The 23,669-nt window shown below is 28.6% G+C and overlaps 1 protein-coding gene across 1 annotated transcript in view; it reads left to right on the forward strand.

Annotated features, from left to right (window-relative positions):
* LOC123292827 (furin-like protease 1) overlaps positions 1–23,669 on the forward strand; it is a 730,290-nt gene that overhangs the window by 686,257 nt on the left and 20,364 nt on the right. The window contains exons 3-5 of the mRNA XM_044873541.1: positions 9,230–9,358; positions 10,794–11,132; positions 17,809–18,018. Coding sequence (XP_044729476.1) covers positions 9,230–9,358; positions 10,794–11,132; positions 17,809–18,018 — 678 coding nt within the window. The remainder of the gene's footprint in view (positions 1–9,229; positions 9,359–10,793; positions 11,133–17,808; positions 18,019–23,669) is intronic.

Genomic DNA, 23,669 nt, shown 5'->3' on the forward strand with positions numbered 1-23,669 from the left:
GATCGAGGAAAAATTTGTATAATATCACTTGCCTTACAAATATCAAACATAATTTTTCCTGAACAAAATTTTAAAAATATTTTATTAAAAAAATTTTTTACACTTTTGAATGAAAAAAAGTATTTTGAGTCCAAACAAACATCCCCGTAGTCAAAACAAAAAATTAACTTAAGCAGTTGCGATGGGCTGATGCATGTAAAATATATAAAAGTGAAATAGCAGCAACAATTTGATACTACAATGGACCTTAGCCTCCACCACGGAAATTGCTTCCACAGCAAAGCACAAAATAAGCATATAGTTTATTAAAGATTTTGTGATACCATTCATTTTAAGGTTTCCTTCATCAAATTAAAGACAATTTTTAACCAACGGAAAAGAAGGAGATTCTCAAGTCAACTCGCATAATTTGTTACGGAAAAGTCCAATTCTAACAGTTTTTTTTTATTGGATACTTCGCAGATAGATTTTATACTTCAAAGTTGGTATCATACAAATTTGAAAGAAAAAATTCACCTTCAGGGTAAAAAATGGATTGATTGTTCGCCAATTGAATTTTCATCTGAGAACCGATTCCATGTATTTCCACTGATTTCTCCGCTAGTTGTGGACCGATTTTGTTTCATTAAAATCGGTTCAATAGTTTTTTAAGCATGAACGAATACATGTAACTGACGTTGGTTATTACCTAAGAAGGTAGATCTTCTTCTTCCTTAGAAGTATAGAATACAAATTTTTGCAAAAATTGAACCGACGAAAAATGGACACAAAATAGCAAAAGATAAATTCCTCGTGAACAATTACGCTTGGAAGTCGACGCTAACCATATCCTTAGCCAAAATTAGATTCAGTGGCGTCGTTTTCAAAGCGTAGGTAATTGCTCACAAGGAAATTATTGATTGGGGTCGGTACTTTAAAATTCTTTTGTACATTTTTTTTTTTGCAAATTTTTCATCGATTCTGTTTTTTGCAAAAAAATTTGTTTATCCCTAAAATTTGAATTCAATCGAAAAATTGAACTTATTATAAATGTTAAGTGTTTATCTACCCCCATATTATTTTCTAAGAGTTATACTAAAAATAAATGTATTAATCATAGATATAAATTCAAAGTAACATAAAAATACGGATATCGTTTCTAATTTGAGTGGGCTTAACTTCGAATAACAAACAAAAAATAAATTTACCAACAAACCCATTTTACTGACACTACCCCAACCAACACAACACCCTCTATATTTTTTCGAATTCTTTTCTACATATATAATAAAAGAATATATATATTCGTATTTGTACATGAGTACATACATATTACATACATAGGAACTAAAGAAGAAAAGCAAGAGCATTCTTATTCTGTGATTGATTTATTGAGATACGAGATTGTGAAATTAGACCTGCGTTTACATGACCTGGTTACTAATAACAACAAACGATAGATGAGGAGTATATTCCTTTCCTACCACTAGCATCATCAGATCTCTTGGTGTAGTACACAGTACCTACATAAATACCATGTGTTCATTAAAATTTAACTTTTATGTGAGTAATAGCTTCCATGATTGAGAGTGTTGTCGAAACAGATATAGTTAGTTTAGAAGATGGTAAAAGTCATTATTAACCGTAAGACCACACGATACTCGATTGGGGGGGGGGGGGGGGGGGGGGGAAAGAGTGCCTCATTATTTAAATAAATAAATGTCTACAAAAGTAGGCATATTTAACATTGGTCTTATGATAAAACGGTAGATGGATGATATCTTTTCATAGATTTCTCCAAAGCTAGTCGGTGAAAATTTAAAAAAAAATTATTTAAATTAGAGTTAAACCTTATTAAAAACAACATAAATCCGTTGTGCTCGACTAATTAAGGATACATGAGCACGGTATTGTTAATTTTTGTTAATTTTCAAAAGTTGTTAATTTTCTTAAAGGAACATTTTTTTAATTTAAATTTTTTTTCTTTCCCTAACGATCTACAAGATCTTGACCTATGTTGCTCAAGAACTTAGCCTGAGCACGCTATAAAAATTTCAGCTTGGATAAGCGGAAATGGATTTTATGCACACCTATACATTTTTTTCGTAGCGTCAATATTTTTAAGCGTTACAAACTTGGGACTAAACTTAGTATACTTTCATGTATTTCATATATATACATGGTATAAAAACGATATGGTCAAATTGGAGCCCTAGTATTTAATCCTCAAGTTCCTTGCAATCTGTAATTTCGTGTACAAGCAACGACCAGAAATATAGCTGATCTGATTCTTGATATGGTTTTCTTGTAATTCCAAACATTGTGATTAATAATTCGAATACACCGTATATCCAATAAACTCATCTAGATATATGCTCCATACATTCAGTTATTACTAAACGAACGTCAAGAAGAACCAACCGATTTTCTGTTGTAGATAGAATATTTCAGTTCTGTTCGAACAATATCAAATTGTTATATAACAATTCTATTCTATTTTAATGAAGTACAATTCATTCGTTTATATGTATCCATGGTTGTATATGTTTGTAGGTTTTCAATGGAATGAGACGGCAGATATACTTTTGGTTGATTTGATTTATAAAAGAAGTTTAAATAATATAGAATTGTGTCAACACATTTCAAAACAACAGCTAGATATTCAATATCCATTCATATTTAATAATCGTTTTAATAATGTGCTATGAAATATATGATTATTGGTTATGTATTTTGTCTTTGGAAATAAAAAAATATGTTAAGTTTAAAAGTTTTCCTAAACTGTATCCACTTACTACTTACTAAAAAAAAGTTGGTAATGTTTTTATCTGTGTCATAAAATATTATTGTCAATATTATTTCAGGTTTGTTTTTCCTTCTCATAACTCAAAGTTTTGTTAATCTTCATATGAAACTAGGAGCATAATATATTTATTATATTACTTACCCTTTTCTCAAAAAAAAAAAAGATTTCTTTAAGAAGACTTTCTGCACATTTTTTTAAATTGATATTTTGAAATCTCTATCTCTATATATTATAAATGCGAAAGTAAGCATGTTTGTTTGTTTGTTTGTTTGTTACGCTTTCACGATAAAACTAGCGAATGATTTTTAATGAAACTGTACAGCAATATAGCTCATACCTCAAAATAACACATGAGATATAATTTATAAAGATATATTAATAAAAAATATAAAAAGTTTAAAAATTAATTTAATTTGATAAATTACAGATTTCTGTAAAAATAGTCAATATTAAATATTTTACGGCCATCTTTTCTGATATACTCAATTAATAATTACGACTATTATACATTTAAAAAATAGAAAACCTTACATATATTTTACCTTATTTCGAGTGTTATAGAAAGGGGATAAGCGAGAGCAATATTCATCAATCTTTACTTTTAAATCCAGCGAAGCGGGTGGGTATCACTCTAGTACAAATATAAATGTTTTAGAATATCAACATACACCTGTTCGAATGTTCGAACTTTTTAGAGTCATAATATAGCTCCCCAAAAATAATTGTTTTTGAATTTACATATTGATACCAAAATTCTTTTTTAAGTAACACAAATGTTTTCAAAGACTTTTTAAAATTGAATAATAATTTTCATTGCAAAATAATTTTTATTTTTTACATATTGGTTTTTTTTTAGTCGACTCTTCATTGTCATTCGAAAAACGTTTTTATATTGACGTTTTTATTATAAAATGATATTTCTGACACAATGGTACTTGGTGGCGATAGAAAAACTATTAATGTAGCGTGTTTGTCTGATTTATGTGAGATTAAAATAGAAACTTGTATATACTATTGAGAGTTTTTGATATACGATAAAAAAAGGAATATTTTATTTACATCAAACATAAATCAAAAACAATTCGAGACTAAAATACATTTTTGAATTATTAGAATGAAACAAATACTAAAATTTATTGAATTCAATTTATCATAGGAATATTTACCTACTGTCAATAATAACTTTTTCGTGATGTATTTAATAGTAGATATAAAATTTGGTATCAATTCTATTATAATAGGAAGTTATCACTATTTTATACAGGAGTATTCGAGTTATAAAAGCAAGACTTCAGCAATTAGTAGATAACACTAAAATCATGATAATTTCACACATAAATGTTTAAACACACTTATAGCAGGGAAGCCTTCCCTAGATACAGGATGTCGAAATTTTGGGTAAAATGCTATTTCTGTTAGGATTGTTTAAACGGCCGTTTAGAAAAATTGAAAATTTGGACTAAAGTATGAACTAAGGATCCTTTATGATTTAATGATATGATTATAAATTACAGAAATTAGCGATGGACGTTATTACATATACAATAACGTTAAGTATTCTTTCTTTTCTTTATTAGAGAATTTGCATGTTTATTTATTTATTTTTTTTCGAAAGTTTTCTAAGAAAATAATTTTAAAAAATATTTTTTAAATTGGTTTTTCATATAATTGAAAATAATTGTTCTAAACTATAAATTCAAACGCCAGTGACGTCAATATATCACTTTAGTAACGCCATCGCACGGAGAAATGATAAAATAACATGCAGAATAATTACTTGCTTTCACTATACTATAATGTAATTTTCCATAGAAACAACCCATAAAATGTGAATTTAGCGTGATCACAGTCTCAACGGGTGTAAATACGTTACAACCAATAACAAGTCGTTTTTTTTATTCAAAAATACAACTGTTTTTTATTAATAATTTACAAAAAAAGGGAATTATTAATTTTGAAAAAAATTACTTGAATATATTTTAGATGAATTATGCATTTAAATATGAATTTGTGGAAACAAAATTAATGCAACTTCTGTATTAAATTAGTAGCGGGGGAGCTTTTTTCCAACACGTCCAATTCTCCACCGCTGGTTATCATAATTTATCATCATAAACCTAATATCATGAGGGATTCTTAGGTCATAATGTGTGCCAAAATTTTAGTTTTTCTAACAAACCCGACTTGATATAATACTACCAAAAATATCATTTTTTCCAAACATCCAACTTCATGTTTATAGAAAAGGAGCCTTTCTATCAGTGCCGTTACGAGGGTACATAGCGCCGATGGCAAGGATTTAGGTTGCGCCTTATACATATCGGAATCGGCTCTAACGATTTTGATGAAAATTCGTATACTGATAGTATTTAACATAAGAGTAAAGGCAAAACGGGAGAGAGTTAGCAAAATCGTGTCATTTTACCTTAAAGAGTCTATCCATTTAATTGATATACGTTTTTAATTTATTTAAATGATAGAGTATCCAATTAAAGTATTGATTTCTTCCTACCTTTCCGAGCAAAACATATTTTTAAGTAACTTATTACTCTAATAAATGATACTGGGGTATTTTGCATAAGAAACTTTTTTTCATTTGAAAACGGTGTAAAAAATCGGGGTGACAGTATAGCTGGTTATAAAGAAACTACTTCGCAGCTGAACTGAATTAACGTCATACCTTACGGTAGATAAAGTGTATATCGGAACATATCCTTAGCGTTAACCCACCGAAACAGAGGCCTTTATGGTTGAATGTTTTTTGCATTTTAAAAAGAAAGCAAAAATTTTCTTGCATCATCTTTCTGTTTAGAAAGAGTAGTAAAATGGAGTATTTCCTAGCAAATCTAAAAGGGATACGGTTAAAACTGCTGTAATATAGAACCAACTCATCTATTCGTTGTGTGCGTAGTCATGGTAGGGACAATAAAAACGATGCCAGCGCTTCCAGTGAAAAGTTTTGGCGATAAAGTAGGCTGCTATGACTAATTTGCAATTCTTTTCATGTTAATGTTATACAAAATGTCAAATTAAGATTATTGAAAAACACTAATTAATTAAACTTAAAGCGTTAAAAAATTGTGAAAATAAGAAATCAAATTGCACAAATATTATTTTTCAAATGTAAATCATCATAATTATTTATTTAAATTTGTGAGACAATAATATTAAATTTTCAATGTCAAGCCATACAATTATATGTATCCATACAATTCTATAATAAAATAGTATCGTTACCATGGAAATGCCTCCAATAAAACTCACGCACGGTGCGAATTAGTAAAACCTATTCAATTATCGTAATAAGTAAATCTATAGAAATAAATTTATTGTAATCAATTGAATATTTATTGCATTTTTTTTCTTAACTGCATTTCATTTCTCCTTCTTTCTTCCAATCAAAAAGTAAAGTGAATACAAAAACACAAAAGAAACAATTAGTTTTTAATTCCAATCCAAACCAACTGAATTTATTATAATAAATCATTTATAAAAAAAAAAAGAAGAAAATCACAAATACTTTGAAAATTTTTATTTATTACAATTTCCATTCTATGATTAAATAAATACTGTAAATTTGACTTTTATTCAATAAAAATAAACTTTTTTTTACAAAACTTAATTTAGAGTACAGTAAAAGTTAAAACACTATAAGTTTTAATATATTATATAAAAATCATATACAACTTTTGTTCATAAGTATATTTTATAAATGAAATTTTCGTAGACATAAAATTGTGTTATATACTAACTATAGTTGGTAGTTTTCTGTTCAACAACTACTACTCTTTAATATGAGACTAAAAAAGTTTTCTTTTCTATTCAATAAATTTACAGGATGTGTCATACAAGTCTGAAAAGAAACTTTTCTTTAACATATTTCTTAAAAATTGAGATTTCTGAAATAAATTCTACCATTACACCTAGTGTTGATATCTCTTAATTTTTGGCATAATCGTCTGCCTAGTTGGCTCTCAAGAAAATTGCAAAAAATCGTGAAATTTTTTTAATTTACAATTTGGGCAATAAGCATTTTCTGTAGTAATTTCCCAAAAAATATAAAACTCGAATTCCTCCGTAAACAAAGGACGATATCTCGGTGTTTTTTCTTCATTCGATACTTTTAAGACTTGTTCTTCTATCGCAAAATCCTTCAGATTTGTATGTCTTAAAATCAAACTCATTGGATGGGTCGATGAGTATATTTCGAGAAATTTCTAGTACCGTTCCTACTGAACCTTTTCTTACAGAATTCTGAGCGATATCTCAATAAATCGTTAAATGAAAATAGTTTTCCCATTTTTTTTAGGCAGATATACCCTCTATACTATACCAAGTTTTATCAAATTCCGAAACAAACAAAAATTTTTATGAAAGCTCGTAAACTTTTTGGAAAAATTTTTTTGACTCCAATTTGAATAAAACTTTACTCTAGAGTATTTTTTGTTCAAAAAATACAAAAATCCGGTCCATTAAATATTAGATGTATAATTTTTAAATTGTAGCTTAGGATCGTATCAGTGTATAATATTGCATTCAGTGTATGTTGAGATATAATAAATAATACCTCAATATTATTCAAATACCTGTTTACAATTCTAGATGAATATGGTGGGAGCGCAAATAAATACATAAGTACACAATAAAGTAATATAATGCATTAGTTATTTGCATTCCCACCATTTATTGCATTTAATATTTTTTTTTTAATTTTCTAATGTTCAACTTCCTTTATTTTTTCATTCATACAAACCTTCTCCTGGCAATAATTAACACAACAAAAAAAGAATTAGCAAAATTATTCCATCCGTACACGTTGACTGTTGTTCGCGTGATGATATAGATTAGATACAGATAATTTTTTACAAAAATATCAAATCTTATTTTTTGCAAAGCGGACTATCCTTCGTTAAACATAAATGACCGATGTGGTCCACTTGTTCCTTATACCATCCTGTAAATGATCATATAAACTACTTTATTTTATTGATATTTATATTTTCAAATGTTATTTATGCTTAAAAGAATTGAATTACAATAACAATCACTGTCAATACGTGATTTATATTATTCACAATATTGTATGTGTTTAAGTATTGTATATATTGATATCTTCTTTCTAAAATCTTATTTTATATATAAAATAAAATAAATTGTATTACCATGTTTGTTGTATTACGAGACGAAATTTATTGCTTGATTAATGAAATTACTTTAAATTAAACTTCACAATACAACACATGGATAATATGTATGTGTACACTAGAATTATACAGAATGATTTTTGAGAATATACGCTTTTTTGTTGATTCAATATTCGAAATTAACCTAGACGGTTAGAGAGATGGTACTTTTATAATTCTAAAAACTAGCTCTTAAAAACGCGCCCGAATTTTCTTATTTTTAATATCATATTAGCAGAAAGTAGCCTTTTCTGAGAGAAAGCCGTGAGCTTTACTCAAATTGTCACTCGGACAATTTTTTCAATTCAAGAATTTAGAACATTACTTATCGATTTCTACATCTGCGTTTTTATTTGATCAATTTAAAGTAACTAGACTTCGAGAAATTATTGTTGAAAATGACGTTAAGCTAGAATCCTAAATATTGCGCGTAGGTATCGATTACCAAAGTATTGCATTATTTTTGTTTTGACTTTTCTAAACAAGATTCAGAACTACGTAACGGGGCTAATATTGCGTTGCTATCTATTAAAACGACGTTATCTTGATTTTGTTGGGAAAATATAATAAATTTGATATTGGTTGTAACATGTAAAAGCTATTTTCTATCCTGATATTACTGTTTTTCATCGTACCGCCAGTGTGGGCAACAGGATGATAAATTCGAAAAAGCAAATGATCTGTGAGCGAATAGTGGCTCTTATATGGGCTGTTTTTACGAAATTAAGAAATTTAAGTATAATTTTTCTATACTACAATTATTTTTTAGATTTATTTTCTAACCGCTTTGGTGAAATCTACAAAGCTTCTAGTGCAGAAGCTTTGTATATTTCGTTCAATTATATGTATGTCTTACCTGCTTATTTCAATAAAATACAAAAATAGAAACAAGTCAAAATGCATTTTAATCTTAGAAGTTTTTGAAATCATCCTGTATATGCTATTTTATAAATTTTCCCATATATATGTTTATATTATTTCTGTGGTATAAATGGTATGAATTTATTGTTAAATACAAAACCAAATGATAATTATCTGAAATTAGTTAAAAAGTATATTTATTAATCCATCATGATCAATTTATGTCGATTTTAGGAAACATCATTTTATACTTTTTAGGGGGGTTGATAAATGACTACCCTCAATTATATTTTATTCTTTGTATTTTGCGAAACATTTTAACTAAGAAATTTCCTCTGACCTTAATTATTTTTATCGATTTTATTTAATTTAATTAATTTTGTTTTTTTATTTATTCTAGAATCGTGGAAAAGGTTTAGATATGAATGTATTACCAGCATGGGAAGAAGGTATTACTGGAAAGGGTGTGGTTGTTACAATTCTAGATGATGGGCTAGAAAAGGATCACCCTGATCTTATTCGAAATTTTGTAAGTATTTCGCCAAAATTATTTGCTAAAATAATATTCAAATCATACATACAAATGGCTCCTATACAAAATTTTGTAAGTAGTTTTAATGATTGGTAGGAAATGTCCCCTGAACATTTCACTCGAGTTTCCTCTAAAATTTCAAAAAGAGTGACTAGCATCGTAAATTTTAAGAGATTTTTGTTTTACGTGAAAAATGATTTCGACAAAAATAAAGAAGATAATCCTGATGTCGAATTGGCCATATTACCCATAAAAATGTAAGACTGGACCTGATACCAAGACGAAATTTGAAAGTGAAATTAAAATTGATTAAAAAACGAAGTTACCTATATAAGCAATCAAAGATTGCATCCAAAAGTTACCCATCTCCTTTTAGTAAAGCAAAGTTTTATATGTAATCTCTATGGCGATACCCACGTATGACGTCCGTGGGTATCTTCCTCATTGTTTAATTAAGAATATTTAACGTTCATATCTTGCATACTAGTAAATACTTATAAAAACCAACTTTTCTATTCGTAGAATTCTTCATCTTATGTCATAAAAAAATTTAGTCAGATACCCTATGGAGATAAATGTTTCTCAAAACTGATTGAAACTTTACACATTAAAAGTTATAGAATTTCAAAAATGAGAGTTTAAGGTTGAAAAGGGTTTTGGTCTATAATTTCCGGCATAGAACAGAAAAAATCTTTTTTACTTTTCAAGCTGTCATTTTTAAACTGCCATGTCATTTTTAAACTACCAAGTAAAATTTTTGGTAAGTTTTTAAAATTTCATATAAAATCATTTTTCACATAAAATTGGTATTTACTAACATAATTGAAATAAATTATTTCAGTAGCCTTCCATTTTGGAATTTGAACGAGGAAATTGAAAATTTCAATGAAGTGTTCCTTTTTTATATGGTACTATTTACCCGAGTTTATTTTAAAGCAAGAAACAAGAAAGTATCATGTTTTTCCAAATAAGCTCCATTTTTGACCTGATACATTAATACGGCTTCAATGAATATTATTAATTTTATTTCGGTCATCTCTTGGTCTAGTTTTTCTATATTCAGTTCTTATGCTGGTTTTCCACTAAATGGACAAACAAAAACAAAACTCAAACTCAAATAATAACTTTCCGCAAACTTTTTGAAGACTGACATGTTTTGCAACTGTTGAAAAACCTACATTTGATCATTGTTAATTAATATCTAACAGTCTCAAAACATGACAGTCTTCAAAAAAACTTTCGAAAAGCTAAGTTCTTATTTGAGTTAGAGTTTTGTTTTTGTTTGTCCGTTTAGTGGAAAACCGGCTTTAGAATGAACACTTTGTATATATTTATACGGAGCCCCAGGCTATTTGATTACATTATTAAAGGTTAATCAATTATGCGTCCTAATTACAATTAAATATTAATTAATTATTATTGATAATTCTAGGATCCGTTAGCATCATATGATGTCAACAATCATGATGAAGATCCCATGCCACGATATGATATGATCGATTCAAATCGTCATGGGACACGATGTGCTGGTGAGGTTGCAGCCGCCGCAAATAATACATTGTGTGCTGTTGGTGTTGCATATGGTGCAAGTGTTGGTGGTGTAAGAATGTTAGATGGTGATGTCACTGATGCTGTTGAAGCGCGTTCATTGAGTTTAAACCCACAGCATATTGATATTTATAGTGCATCTTGGGGTCCAGACGACGATGGTAAAACGGTAGATGGCCCTGGGGAGCTAGCAACACGCGCTTTTATTGAAGGTGTAACAAAAGTAAGTTCGTTTCGTTTTGTTCTAATATTTTTTTTTTTTAATATTTCTTTTCATTTTTATTTTAACCTCTGTATACAGAGATAATTTTTTCTATCGGAAAATACAATGATGGGTTTTCAACATGTCTTTAAGTTTTCAGCCTCAATCCAAAAATACCATTTTAAACCCTTTAAGGATGTTTGGAAAATGAAAAACTCTAAGACATTCTTGTTCCACACATAAGTTAGGCATAAAACAGATATGTAAGAATAATTATAGTAGCTTTTGGGTGGTTAGACCTGGAAATTTTTCGGAATGAATTTCTTGAATATTCTTGATAATACAATATATATTCTTGATGAAAAAAAAAAAAAAAAAAAAATATATATATATATATATATATATATATATATATATATATATATATATATATATATATATATATATATATATATATATATATATATTTTATGAAAATACAATAAAATTTTAAAAAATTCAAATTGCTTTATAAATATCTATTTTGATATAAGTATAATATATGTTACAGCCAAAACTTTTAGCCAGTCAAAAGTACTTTTAAGTGAAAAAAAAAAACAGGCAAAAATAGTAGTTTAGTTTAACCTGAAAAAAGTGGTTTTGACTAACGTTTCTGGTCAAAGCTAGTTTTAATCAATAGAGGGGAACCATCATGAATAACTCGGTATTTAATTACTCTGGTCAAAACAACTCGGTCATTACAACTGTAGTAAAAACAACTCGACTCAAAAACAACCCGATGCCAAAACATTTCGGTTCAAAAATAACTCGCGTTAACCTTACAACCGCACTCACGCACTGATACACGGGTTGGCCATGCCTTTAATGGAGTCGTTTAGCATGGGTATGCGGGTTTGTTTTTTTTTTGTTAACCCTGTGATTGCGTACATTGACTGATCCACGGATTGGACATGCCTTTAATGAAGACGAGCACGATTCTGAAAAAAATGGCAATTACGTTATAGTTTTATTTAATAATTATTAATTTTAATTGAAGTTAAAATAATTGAAGTAAAAGTAAGCAAAAATCACTCCTGTTATTTTAGTTAAAAGTACTATTACAGTCGAAAGCCTGCGGTCAAAAGTAATTTTGACTGATTTTGTCAGTTAAAAGTAGTTTTGACCGGTTAAGAGTTTTTAACTGTAATATATATAACATACCTAGGGAAAATTCTTTTTTGGAATCCTTCTCAAAAACCAATATCCAACAATTCCTTTTTTTAGCATAGTACCGATGTGCCTTTTTCAGGTCCATTTTTTTTTGTTTTTCTTTAACGCGATGAAAATACAATAAAATTTTGATTGACAGAGTTTTCGACTCACATCCTGAATGCGCGATTGTTATACTTCTATGTAGAAGTTGTGTGGCGTTCATGCTAGATTTATTCTAACATTATTTTTCCATTATTTTTATACGTCGATTCACTGCTTATTTTCATTCGTGGAAAGTATTGTGAACAAATTTTTTTTACATTTTACTTTTATAAAAATTATTTTCATGCATTTTTTAAAAATTTTTATTGTAATAATTCTGATAGTTTTTTACTAGTCTAAGTCAACAATCATATTTCTCTATGGTTATGGTTAATGGTATTAAATTTTTATGAAAGTTTAAAGTTTTGACATCCGTTTTGTCAGTAAATAAATACTTTCTATCATAAAGTTTTATGTATTTTTTATAATTTTTGTTTGTTTGAAACTATTATAGAGATTTCAGTTAATTTATCACATATATGAAATAAATATTTGTATGGCTTTAAATTAGATTAGCAACTACCCGCACGCTTCGCTGAACAATTCTAATTTAAAAACAAATACTACCGTATTATCCTCCACTTTCCTTTCCCTAACATTATTATCTAGAGTGATTTGGACTCTAGATAGACTGATTTGGACTCTAGATATTTGAAGTCGTTTAACCTCAAAATAAAACAGATTTTCGTATCATTGGATTATTAAGAGTGATTAAGGTCCAAAAAAATCAAAAGAATCGGGCTTATTAGCTTCAAATAGAATTTTTACCTACGTAATTTTTTGCTATATCAAAAAAAGTTCTCATTTAATCATTTACACAATTGATATATTTTTGAGTCAAATTAATTACTATTTTTATCAATGAGGATACAAATTATTTTCTAGAGTAATTTTGACAATACAAGAATATTTTTGAAAATACACAAATATGATTCCTTTATCAAGGAAACGAGTACCTAACTTTTGAGATATCGACTAAATCGTGTACGATGAATAATATTTCGGAGCAATTTCTTCATTTGAAATCTGAAAAAGTCGTTTTATTGCATAATCAACAAGATTTTTGTGTCAATGGATTATTAAACGGATTCCGTATCGATTCTTCAACAAACACTCATTCAACCATTTTTTGTAATTTTCTCAGAACATCCTCTTAAAAAGCTGTTACAAATCTTGAAAGTTTGTCTGTCTCCAATTGGGATATAAATCATTTCATTTAGACTAATTTAAACTCAAAAATAAAAAAAATTAACTTGACAATCAGAAACTACACGTTTAAGTTTATAAAAAAGTGAGATAATGAAAAGCATAAAATTATAAACTAAAGAAACAATTCCCATGAAAAGTAAATATACCTCCGGCAAAAATTTTTAAGATCCGTCCTTGATCGGTAATTATTGCAGCAATCGACTTATTGCAGCCTTTTGTATCTACTCATTTACTGTTCCCATAATTTATCCAAACAAATAGTTGGGTTATAATGGTTGTCCACGTGAAGCACACTCAGGCCATATATGTTTTTACCATATTTTTCGCTGATAATTTCAGCGCCTGAATTATTTTAAAATGCTGAGTAAACCTTCTTCGTACAAATACCATGCACTAACCTAGCTCATCACATCCATTAATTAAATTAATATTTTGATTAGACGGCGGAAATCGAACCCAACTCAGCCAAATAAATAAATAAAAAATAACTTTTCTCCATGAAAAATCACTGCATCCCTCAACTTTTCTTTTCAATTTTAAATTCTGTAAGAATAAAGTTACGCCGGAGGAAAACTGCAAAACAAGAGTTCAAAAGTCTATTTACCAATAATGCCTAGAAACAGGTAATATGAACATCCTCTTTCCGTCTTCGTATAAATTATAAAGTAAAATAAGCTACTAAACAATTATTTCCCTCAGAGCTTCGTATTAAAAAATTTCCAGCTGTTTAAACTAGTTTCATATTATATTAACTTTTATAAAAAACTATTTTGTTTTTTCTTTATTATAAATAAATCTTTGTATTCTTAAAACGATTTTCCAACCAATCAAAGAAAACGATCAGCTTAAACAATAACATATCTATTATAAACATATAGTTTTCTTATCAATAAACATTTTTAAATTAAAAATGATTTCTTTTTATACACTGTATATTTCTATACGATAAGGTTTTGTATTACGATCGTTATAAAAAAAAATTGGAATAAAATACAGGAATGACTTCCCAGAAATATACGTATTAATACATTAACTATATCTAGTTACGAATTAACATAACGGCTGCAGAAGATATTATTATTTTTTAAGTATTATAAAACAATGATTTTCCTTACAGCCGTTATTTTAATTCGTAATTGTTATTAATGCAATTGTGCATTAATCAATTGTAGCTGATAGAAAACCAGCTAACAATAGACACTTCGATGTACCAAAAACACGTCGAATCGATAGTGGGGACCAAAAAAATGATTCCTATAATAAAAATTTTACATTTAAAAGTGTTATAAATATACTCGCTTGAAAAATATTGTGACATTAAAACATTTCAGAATCATGACGTCATCTGTTATGACAATTCATAGTATACCAAAGAGTTTATACAACCAGAGAACGCCAGGTCCCAAAACTTTAGATATAATGAATGAGAGAAAAAACTACCAGTGAGTTCCCCTGTGTTCTGGTCTAATCTATATGTCATTGGCTACATATTGTTTACATTATTGCTATTAAGTAAATAGTTAAAAAACGATTTGTGGAATATTATTTAATTACTACATTAAAAGTTATTCAAAAACTAGAAATGTCAAAAGAAACTTTATTTACATAACAAACACAATATAAACAGTATAATTTTTAATAAAATTAACTAAAACTTTTATTGAGTTTAATTATTATTTAAATATATGTGCACTTTTATCTACCGATATTTCAATTACAATATTTCTGAAAAAACAAAATTGTGTACTTTGTATAAACTGCGACCACATTTTGGAGAATATGCAAATCTGCATATTAAACACTTTTTCATTTTTCAGAAAAATTAATACAAAACTGTATATAACCTCTTTGTACAAAACAAATATAATTGCAGACACAAAATCTCTATGCATCATATGATTATGACATATGACTAGGACAGAGACACAGGGGAACTCACTGGCAGTCTTTTCTCTCATTCATCATATCGCATCTACTTATAGGCTAACAGATCCCCCCTCCCGTGTTCTTTATGTATATAAAGATGTTTATATTACCTTGCCAAAATTTGTACTTTCACATTAAATTTTTAATTAATTGAACGATTAAAAAACGGTTTCGATAGCTTAGATGACATTTTTTGGACTTTTACTAACTTTAAATTTCTGGACTTTTACTAACTAACTTTTAAGACAAAAAAAAAGGGAAATTTTTTTTTTGGAAATATCTATTTTACAATTACGAGTTAAAGTTATTAATTACTTTAAATCCTTCCTTTAACTAGTAATTATAAAATTGTAGGTTTTCTTTTAGTTAAAATTGATTAAAGCACAATTGCATTGTTAAAGTTTACAGTTTTTATAAACTTTAACAAGTTTATAGAATGAGACTTTTTGAATTTGAGTCTCGTTTTTTATTTTTATAGCCTCTTTTCAAATCTTTATTGAGAGGAGTATAATACAATCTGTATTATACTCAATTTTCATCACGTTTCCTTAGACCCACATCAGTTATTAATAAGAAACATCCCTTAAAATATATGACACTAGCTGTTACCCGCCCGCTTTGCGTGGCGTAAAATATACCCGCTTTGCTGGGCAACATTCCCACTTGCACCCCTCCCTCCACATTTCCTCGCGTTGGATAACATTTTTGTAATGTACACGTCATGCTCTTTTATTTGATACCCCACTTAGGTATATTTGTAAATATTCGATATTTCCTTCCCACTTTCTCGCTACACCTTTCTACCCTCCGAAGGTTAAAAAAATTTCTAAATGTAATTTAAAACATTCTGACCAAGTTTTGAACTATTAAAAGCCATAATTTAAAAATATGAATTTTTTATTCATGAACACCCCCGCAACCCCCCTTGTGGGTGGAATTTCGTAAAATCCGTTCTTAGCTGACCTCTACTTGGCAAAAGGAATATTCCTGCCAAATTTCAAGTCTCTAGGTCTTATAGTTCCAGAGATATCGTGATGAGTGACTATCTATCTATATCTATAGAAAGTCTCCTATATATATAAGATATAGATAAATAAAATTTGAAACAAGCTGTTCATGTAAGTGCTACTCTTATGGTCCACATCATTAGCTGCCTTCTATAATTGCCTCAATCAATACATTATTAATTACTTTATTATTATTTATTATGACAACAAAAATATATATCGACACTCACTTTGTATGTAAGAAGTACCCAGGGACAATACTTTTATACCATGTAAATATATCAAGGTATATTGAATTCAGTAAATATTTAGTTTGTCCGTCCGTCAATCTGTATATCTGTCTGCCTGCCTGTAAACAGTGAATTTGAATTCTTAGGACCGATTTTGTAAACCATAACAGATATAACAAAAGTTTTTAATGTAAAAAATGTGCCTTATAAAAAAATAAACAACTTTTGTTTGAAACCTTTTTTTCGTAAACATCATTATTTAACCGTGGGGGCGCTAATTAGGTCAGAATCATGGATGTCTTTTCTAATTTATTAAAAATAATATAAGCACTGATATTCAACATTGTCTATACAAGTTATTTCAACAATCAATTCAGTCAATTGTTGATTTTCACTTGTTTTAATTATTATACAAATCCATAAAATTCAATTATTATAATTATTTCTGTAAATAGTATTTTTACAGAAAAAATGATTAAAAAAATTGTACTTTTACAGAAAAATTTTAAGTTTTTTTATCTCCAACAGCGCCTCAATTTCTACGCATCGCTTTTGTCAGTCTTCTTGTCCATCTTAAAAAGGTGGTGAAACATTGTTCTGACTATAAAACGTAAAGATGTGTTGAAAATTTCAATTTGAATTTTCGGCCCAATTACAATAATTTCCCTATACCGGAAACTTAATGAAAAAAACACTGAAACACTCCCTGTACAAATATAAATATTAATTCATCCAAATGCAACAAAAGCTTTTAAAAAATTACACTGAAACCCCAGCAAAAAAAAAACCCAACAACAACAAAACAACTCGAAAAAAATGAGACTGAAATAGCACACATAAATTAAATTATATCTGAATAGAGCATCTAAAACAATGGTCAGAGTACCAAGGAAAAAAAGATTATTATATTATATGTCCGTACCATAAAACAAAAGTCGTATTCTATAAACGAGATACAAATACTTGACTATACTATAACAATAATTTTAAGATATATTTATGATGATGAAAAATATATTTGTTTTGTTACAGGGACGTGGTGGTAAAGGTTCTATATTTGTATGGGCATCTGGAAATGGGGGTCGTGATAAGGATAATTGTAATTGCGATGGATATACAAATTCCATATGGACATTATCAATATCTAGTGCTACGGAAAGCGGACATGTGCCTTGGTATTCTGAAGCGTGTAGTTCAACGTTAGCAACAACTTACAGTAGTGGTTCAGTTGGTGAAAAACAAGTAAGTTTTATTTGTCATATTTTATATCTTACAGGATAGGATACTTATCTTAATCAATTTTTTGTCATAGAAATCTCCAAAACAAAATATAAAAAATAACAAATTTTTCTTAAAATCGAATATTGCTCTTTTAATTCTTCACAAATTTTTATTTCGAAAACAAAGCGTCTAGAGAAAAAATCACAAGAGTACTTTTTTGTTTAAAACTGATAAATAAAATACAAAAATATTTTTTATTTTGAAAGTATTCAAAATTTTGTACTATGCACAAACCACCCCCTCCCCACCACTTGTATATCGGCCTCTCATTAAAAAACTTGACCTATCAAATACCGAAACCCTTTCTTGATACCAAATTTTATTCAAATCGGTTAGAATAAAATTTGCTTCCCGACTAAACCAAATAAAACTCTCTTCAAAATTCCATCTTCAGTACAAAATTCGCTAAAAACTCTGTATAAGTGTTCAAACTGGGATAGCTAATGTTAACCCAGAATTTGACCTCTTTTCGAGTTATTTAAATTTATAATTGATCTGAAATACAGGAAAACATATTAAACTAGCGGCCCCGACGGACGTTGTCCCGTAAAAACGTAACTCCAATTCATGAATACCTATACTACGTTTAGCCTGTCCGCTAAACCCATCCCGCTAAACCCCAATTTAACTCCTATTTATTGGAGTGGCCTGACCTTCGACCTTTGGCCTGACCTTTGATGGTAGAGCTCGCTGCGCTCGCATATGGCTCTAATAAATGCCTATTGACAATACCTGAATACTATTAAAAATACATAGTACACATAGTATACATAATGTGATATGATTTATATGCGCTCCCACTGAAGCAAAAAGCTTAAATAACCCTTGATGGGGTTACTAGAAAATTAGAATATCAAAATTAAGTTTAACGAGTTACGAGTTACGAAGTTAAGAAATAATTTAGAGTACGAGTTAAGTAGAGATTACGAGTACGAGTTAAAGTATGCTAAGGGCCCACCCATACAGTTTTCCGGGATAATTGTACTATTCAGAGCCACCCTGATATTTAAACTGACAGGTCCAGAGGTTAAGATCCGAACTGGATGAAATGTTTGGTGTTCAAAGTAAATGCTTCATTTCTTTACCTTCCAAAAGTTACCGCATGGATTTGAATTTCAGATCTACAAAACCAAATGTCCAAAAAGGAAAGTGTTAAACAATATCAAAGATAGTATAAACTTGAAAGATATTTTATGTAAATCATAATTAATTACAAAATTGGTACAGTATCCTAAATTTAACACATTAAGTGTTTACTGAATAACAAAAATACAAGTAGGTATTTAATAAATACACAAAATCTAAGGTGTTTTACAAATAAAGATTAATAAATTCTAAGTCATTTTAACCTAGAAATCTTAAATAAACTTATATCAAAGTTTAAATGGATGCATAATATATTGAAACCAAAAACCTTTCAAACTATCTCCAAAAATCCAATAATTGTAATAAATTAATACATATCAGATAATTTAATAAAAATTCACTGTTTTTACATATTATTTTAAGTATGCTGCATACTAATAATTTAAAATTGTATTTAAAGAATGGGATCCATTACTGTTTTTACATTGTCGATGCTCGCTGTTCGATCGCCCAAGCCGAAGAGGCATTCTCATCATACTTCACCCAGTAGCTTAGTAAATTAATTCGCGCATCAATCATTGCGCATAAGAAAGTAGTTCTATTATTTTATGTAATCTGTTTGTTCGTAATTTATGTACTCTAACCGACATAAATTACGGAACACCACCATTTAATGAAATTTCATTTTTTTGGTACGGAGCCCTCAAAAACAGTTGTACTGGACCAAATTGTAAATCTAAACCATTCTCGAATCTCCACGAACACACACACACAAAATTTCATCAAAATCGGTCCAGCCGTCTAGGAGGAGTTCAATTACATACACACGCTCACAAGAAATATATATATTAAGATTAGAAAATTCAAACTTAAAAATTTGAAATTGTGTAATTATTGTTGTCCCATCCTTCATGAAAATTTTTAGTCTCAAGTGTGAGTATCTTTGGAACACATCCGGGTTACTTAAACTTCAACTCATATTTGTAACCGCGATAAGAGAAAGAGGAACACTTTAATTTCGAAAGAAAGTCTCTTTTATGCTATGTAAGTAAAATTTTTCAAAAGCTGAATGCGACAGAAATTTAGTAATGCTTTCTATCTCATTCCGAATCCGTCAATATTTCATCAAGGTTTTCCCCAATCAGAAACTTTTTTATATTAGAATCGTTAGTATAACAGAGCATCTTCTTGTGATCAGATTCCCCCGTTCGAGGCCAATTTCTTATACATAAGTTATACTTTTTTGAGGATTTTCATGACAAAATTTTGGCGGTGATAGATTAAAATAAGACACTCGATACAAAATTATCTAATGGAATGTTTGCCTATTATGCAACAATATCTTTAATTAATGATCTTGTTTAAATTTAAATACAAAAAATATAGTTTAATTATTATAAGATACATATAATTTCAGTGAATCTGTTTCCGATATCCTTTGGATAAACATATCTTAAAGAAATGAAAACTATAATACCCAAAAAGATGAAATACTGCATAGAAGAATAGAAGTATGTAGATTTTATCTCATTTCATGAGAAGATTTTCTGAAAAAATAAACCGTTAAAAAGCTTCGAATATATAAAAATATTTTTATATAATATTCGAATATATAAAAATACTAGCGGCCCCGACGGACGTTGTCCCGTAAAAACGTAACTCCAATTCATGAATACCTATACTACGTTTAGCCTGTCCGCTAAACCCATCCCGCTAAACCCCAATTTAACTCCTATTTATTGGAGTGGCCTAACCTTCGACCTTTGGCCTGACCTTTGATAGTAGAGCTCGCTGCGCTCGCATATGGCTCTAATAAATGCCTATTGACAATACCTGAATACTATTAAAAATACATAGTACACATAGTATACATAATGTGATATGATTTATATGCGCTCCCACCATTTAATGAAATTTCATTTTTTTGGTACGGAGCCCTCAAAAACAGTTGTACTGGACCAAATTGTAAATCTAAACCATCCTCGAATCCCCTTGAACTCACACAAAAAATTTCATCAAAATCGGTCCAGCCGTCTAGGAGGAGTTCAGTCACATACACACGAACACAAGAAATATATATAAAAATATTTGGTATCTCAATTCGAGTAAGCTTGTTTTTTCTTACTCTCCTCAATATTCCACATCACCATTTACTCGATAAATTTGTAAAGTAGCCAATAATTTCGTGTTATTGGTGAATTTTTTAACATTATATTAAAAGATACATTTTTTTAAACTCAGCATATAAAAATATGTACCTACCTATTTTACCTTTTTTTAATTGAACAATCAATTAGTACTTGAAAAATTAATAATTCAATACCATCAGCATTTTTCAATTCGTTAAATAAAGTACAAAGTAAAATTCAATTTCTCTCTCGTGTATCTAGAGATAAAAACTCTCAAAGGTTGAAAAAAATAATTTATAATATATCAAATTTTTGTAATATTTTTTTTTTATATTTATTGTAATATTATTTTTATAATCGTTTATTTCATTAAATAAATTAATTTTTGTAATTTTCCAATAATTGACATTAGTTAACAAATGCGATTCCAAGAGCGAGACGATCGGTGCAATGCCCTTTCAAAGAGTAGGAAAGCTATTTCGCACGCTCTAACATGGTTTCAATACCTAAAAAGCAAATAACTATGAACGAAGTCTAACCCTTATAGACGCAGTGGCAGGTCCAAGTAAATATAGTTTAGAAGTGTAGGTACATGAAGTTAGAAAAAATAAACAAGAGTTGGATAGAAGTCAAACTACTTGAAAAAAGTGCTCATGGAATTTATCGCACCCTCCAAAAATTTTTTGAATCCAATTTGTGTATTACAGTGAAACCTCGATTACTCGAACCTATTTAAGTCCTAATCCTCAGTAAGTCGAAAAAAATGTCACTCAAATTGTATTAAAATATTCCTGCGTAGTTATACACTATAACTCAATAATTTCAAAATCGTAGTTCGTTATGATCACGCCTTTATAAGTCGATATTTTGGCAATTAAATTCTCCGTATCTCAATCTACTTGTTTACTTCGAGTTATCGAGATTCCACTTTAGTATGAACTAATTTCTTGTTAAAAAATTAAAAAATATAACTAACATAGCCGTCGTGGGTCGGGTTAAACTTCTTAGAATACCAAATTTTGGCAAAATTGCCAGAAAAACGTTGATACGAAATTTCAAATGATTCATTTCAATTATACCGCCCGTTAATTGATTGAGTTACGTAATTATTGAACGGAAAATGATGATAGTAGCGCAGATCGTGGCGTAATCTCAGAAAGGTTAAAAATGATGCCTGTAACAAATTCATGTTAATATCGCCGCGATCATCATTTCTACCTTTCAATAACATAATTCGACCAATTAAGAATCGCCGTCCTACTAAATTTTTTTACTAACAAATTTTCGTGCCCCATAAATTTTAACTCGTTAGATATGCTTATTTTTTTCAGTTCTGCTTTTGATATTTACTTTCAATTAGATTTTATCATTATTTAATAATTTCGAAATTAGTATAACGAGTAATTTAAAAAAGGTTTATGGTTACAAGTGAAACTAAAATGTACCTATGTACATATTAAATATAATTTTATAATTTTATACTTAAAAATTTATACAAAGTACCCTTTATCTGTGAGATACATGTACAAGGGTTGCAATAGTTTAATGTTTAAAAGTAAATGAGTAATTTACATTTTTTGTAAATGAGAAAAATGATGCTTACACAGTTATTATAAAATACAACAAATGTTACTTACAAGAGCAGAATGACCACTTATTTAAATATTTTGAAAATTTTAAATTTAAAACTTTGGGGTTAATGTAAGTACTCTAACTAGATGCACATTCTTTTTATTTCCTTCAAATTAAAGGATGTAATCTTGTGTAAACTTATCTAAAAATTACAGTCAAAGCTTTTATTGCACTAAAAAGTAAACATTTTCTTTCCCCAAGTCAGTAAAAGCTGAGCCTCTGTCATGTATACCTAGGCTTTTAAGTTTTAAATAAAAATTTCAGGAAAAATAATTAAGTCCATACTTTTATCGCACTAAAAAGTTTGTAAAAAAATTTATCCTGAGAAAACATAACTTTTTTTGTTTTCTTGGAAATGCAGGACACAAATAAAGTGTATTTGGTGTTTGATTTTTTATTTGCCAATGTTTCTACCCCAATTGAGTCTTTTTCAAGGCTCTACAACAAAATTATTAACCATTAAAATATTCTATTTTGATAGTTGTAATAACTAATAAAATTAAAACAATTTTAATTTTTAATTTAACAATTGTTGCTATCAAAACAGAATAATTTTATTGATTGTTTTGTTATGCAACCTTAAAAAAGACCCAATTGAGGTCAAAACATTGTCAAATAAAAAATCAAACATCAAATACACATTATTTGTGCCAGAATTCCTCAGAAAATAAGTGATATTTTCGTAAATTTTTTTTAAACTTTTAGTGCAATAAAAGTATGTAATCAAATATTTCTCCTTAAATTTTTCTTTGGTGCAACTTTAAC

The sequence above is a fragment of the Chrysoperla carnea genome, chromosome 2 (genome assembly GCF_905475395.1).
Source record: "Chrysoperla carnea chromosome 2, inChrCarn1.1, whole genome shotgun sequence".
NCBI lineage: Eukaryota > Metazoa > Arthropoda > Insecta > Neuroptera > Chrysopidae > Chrysoperla > Chrysoperla carnea.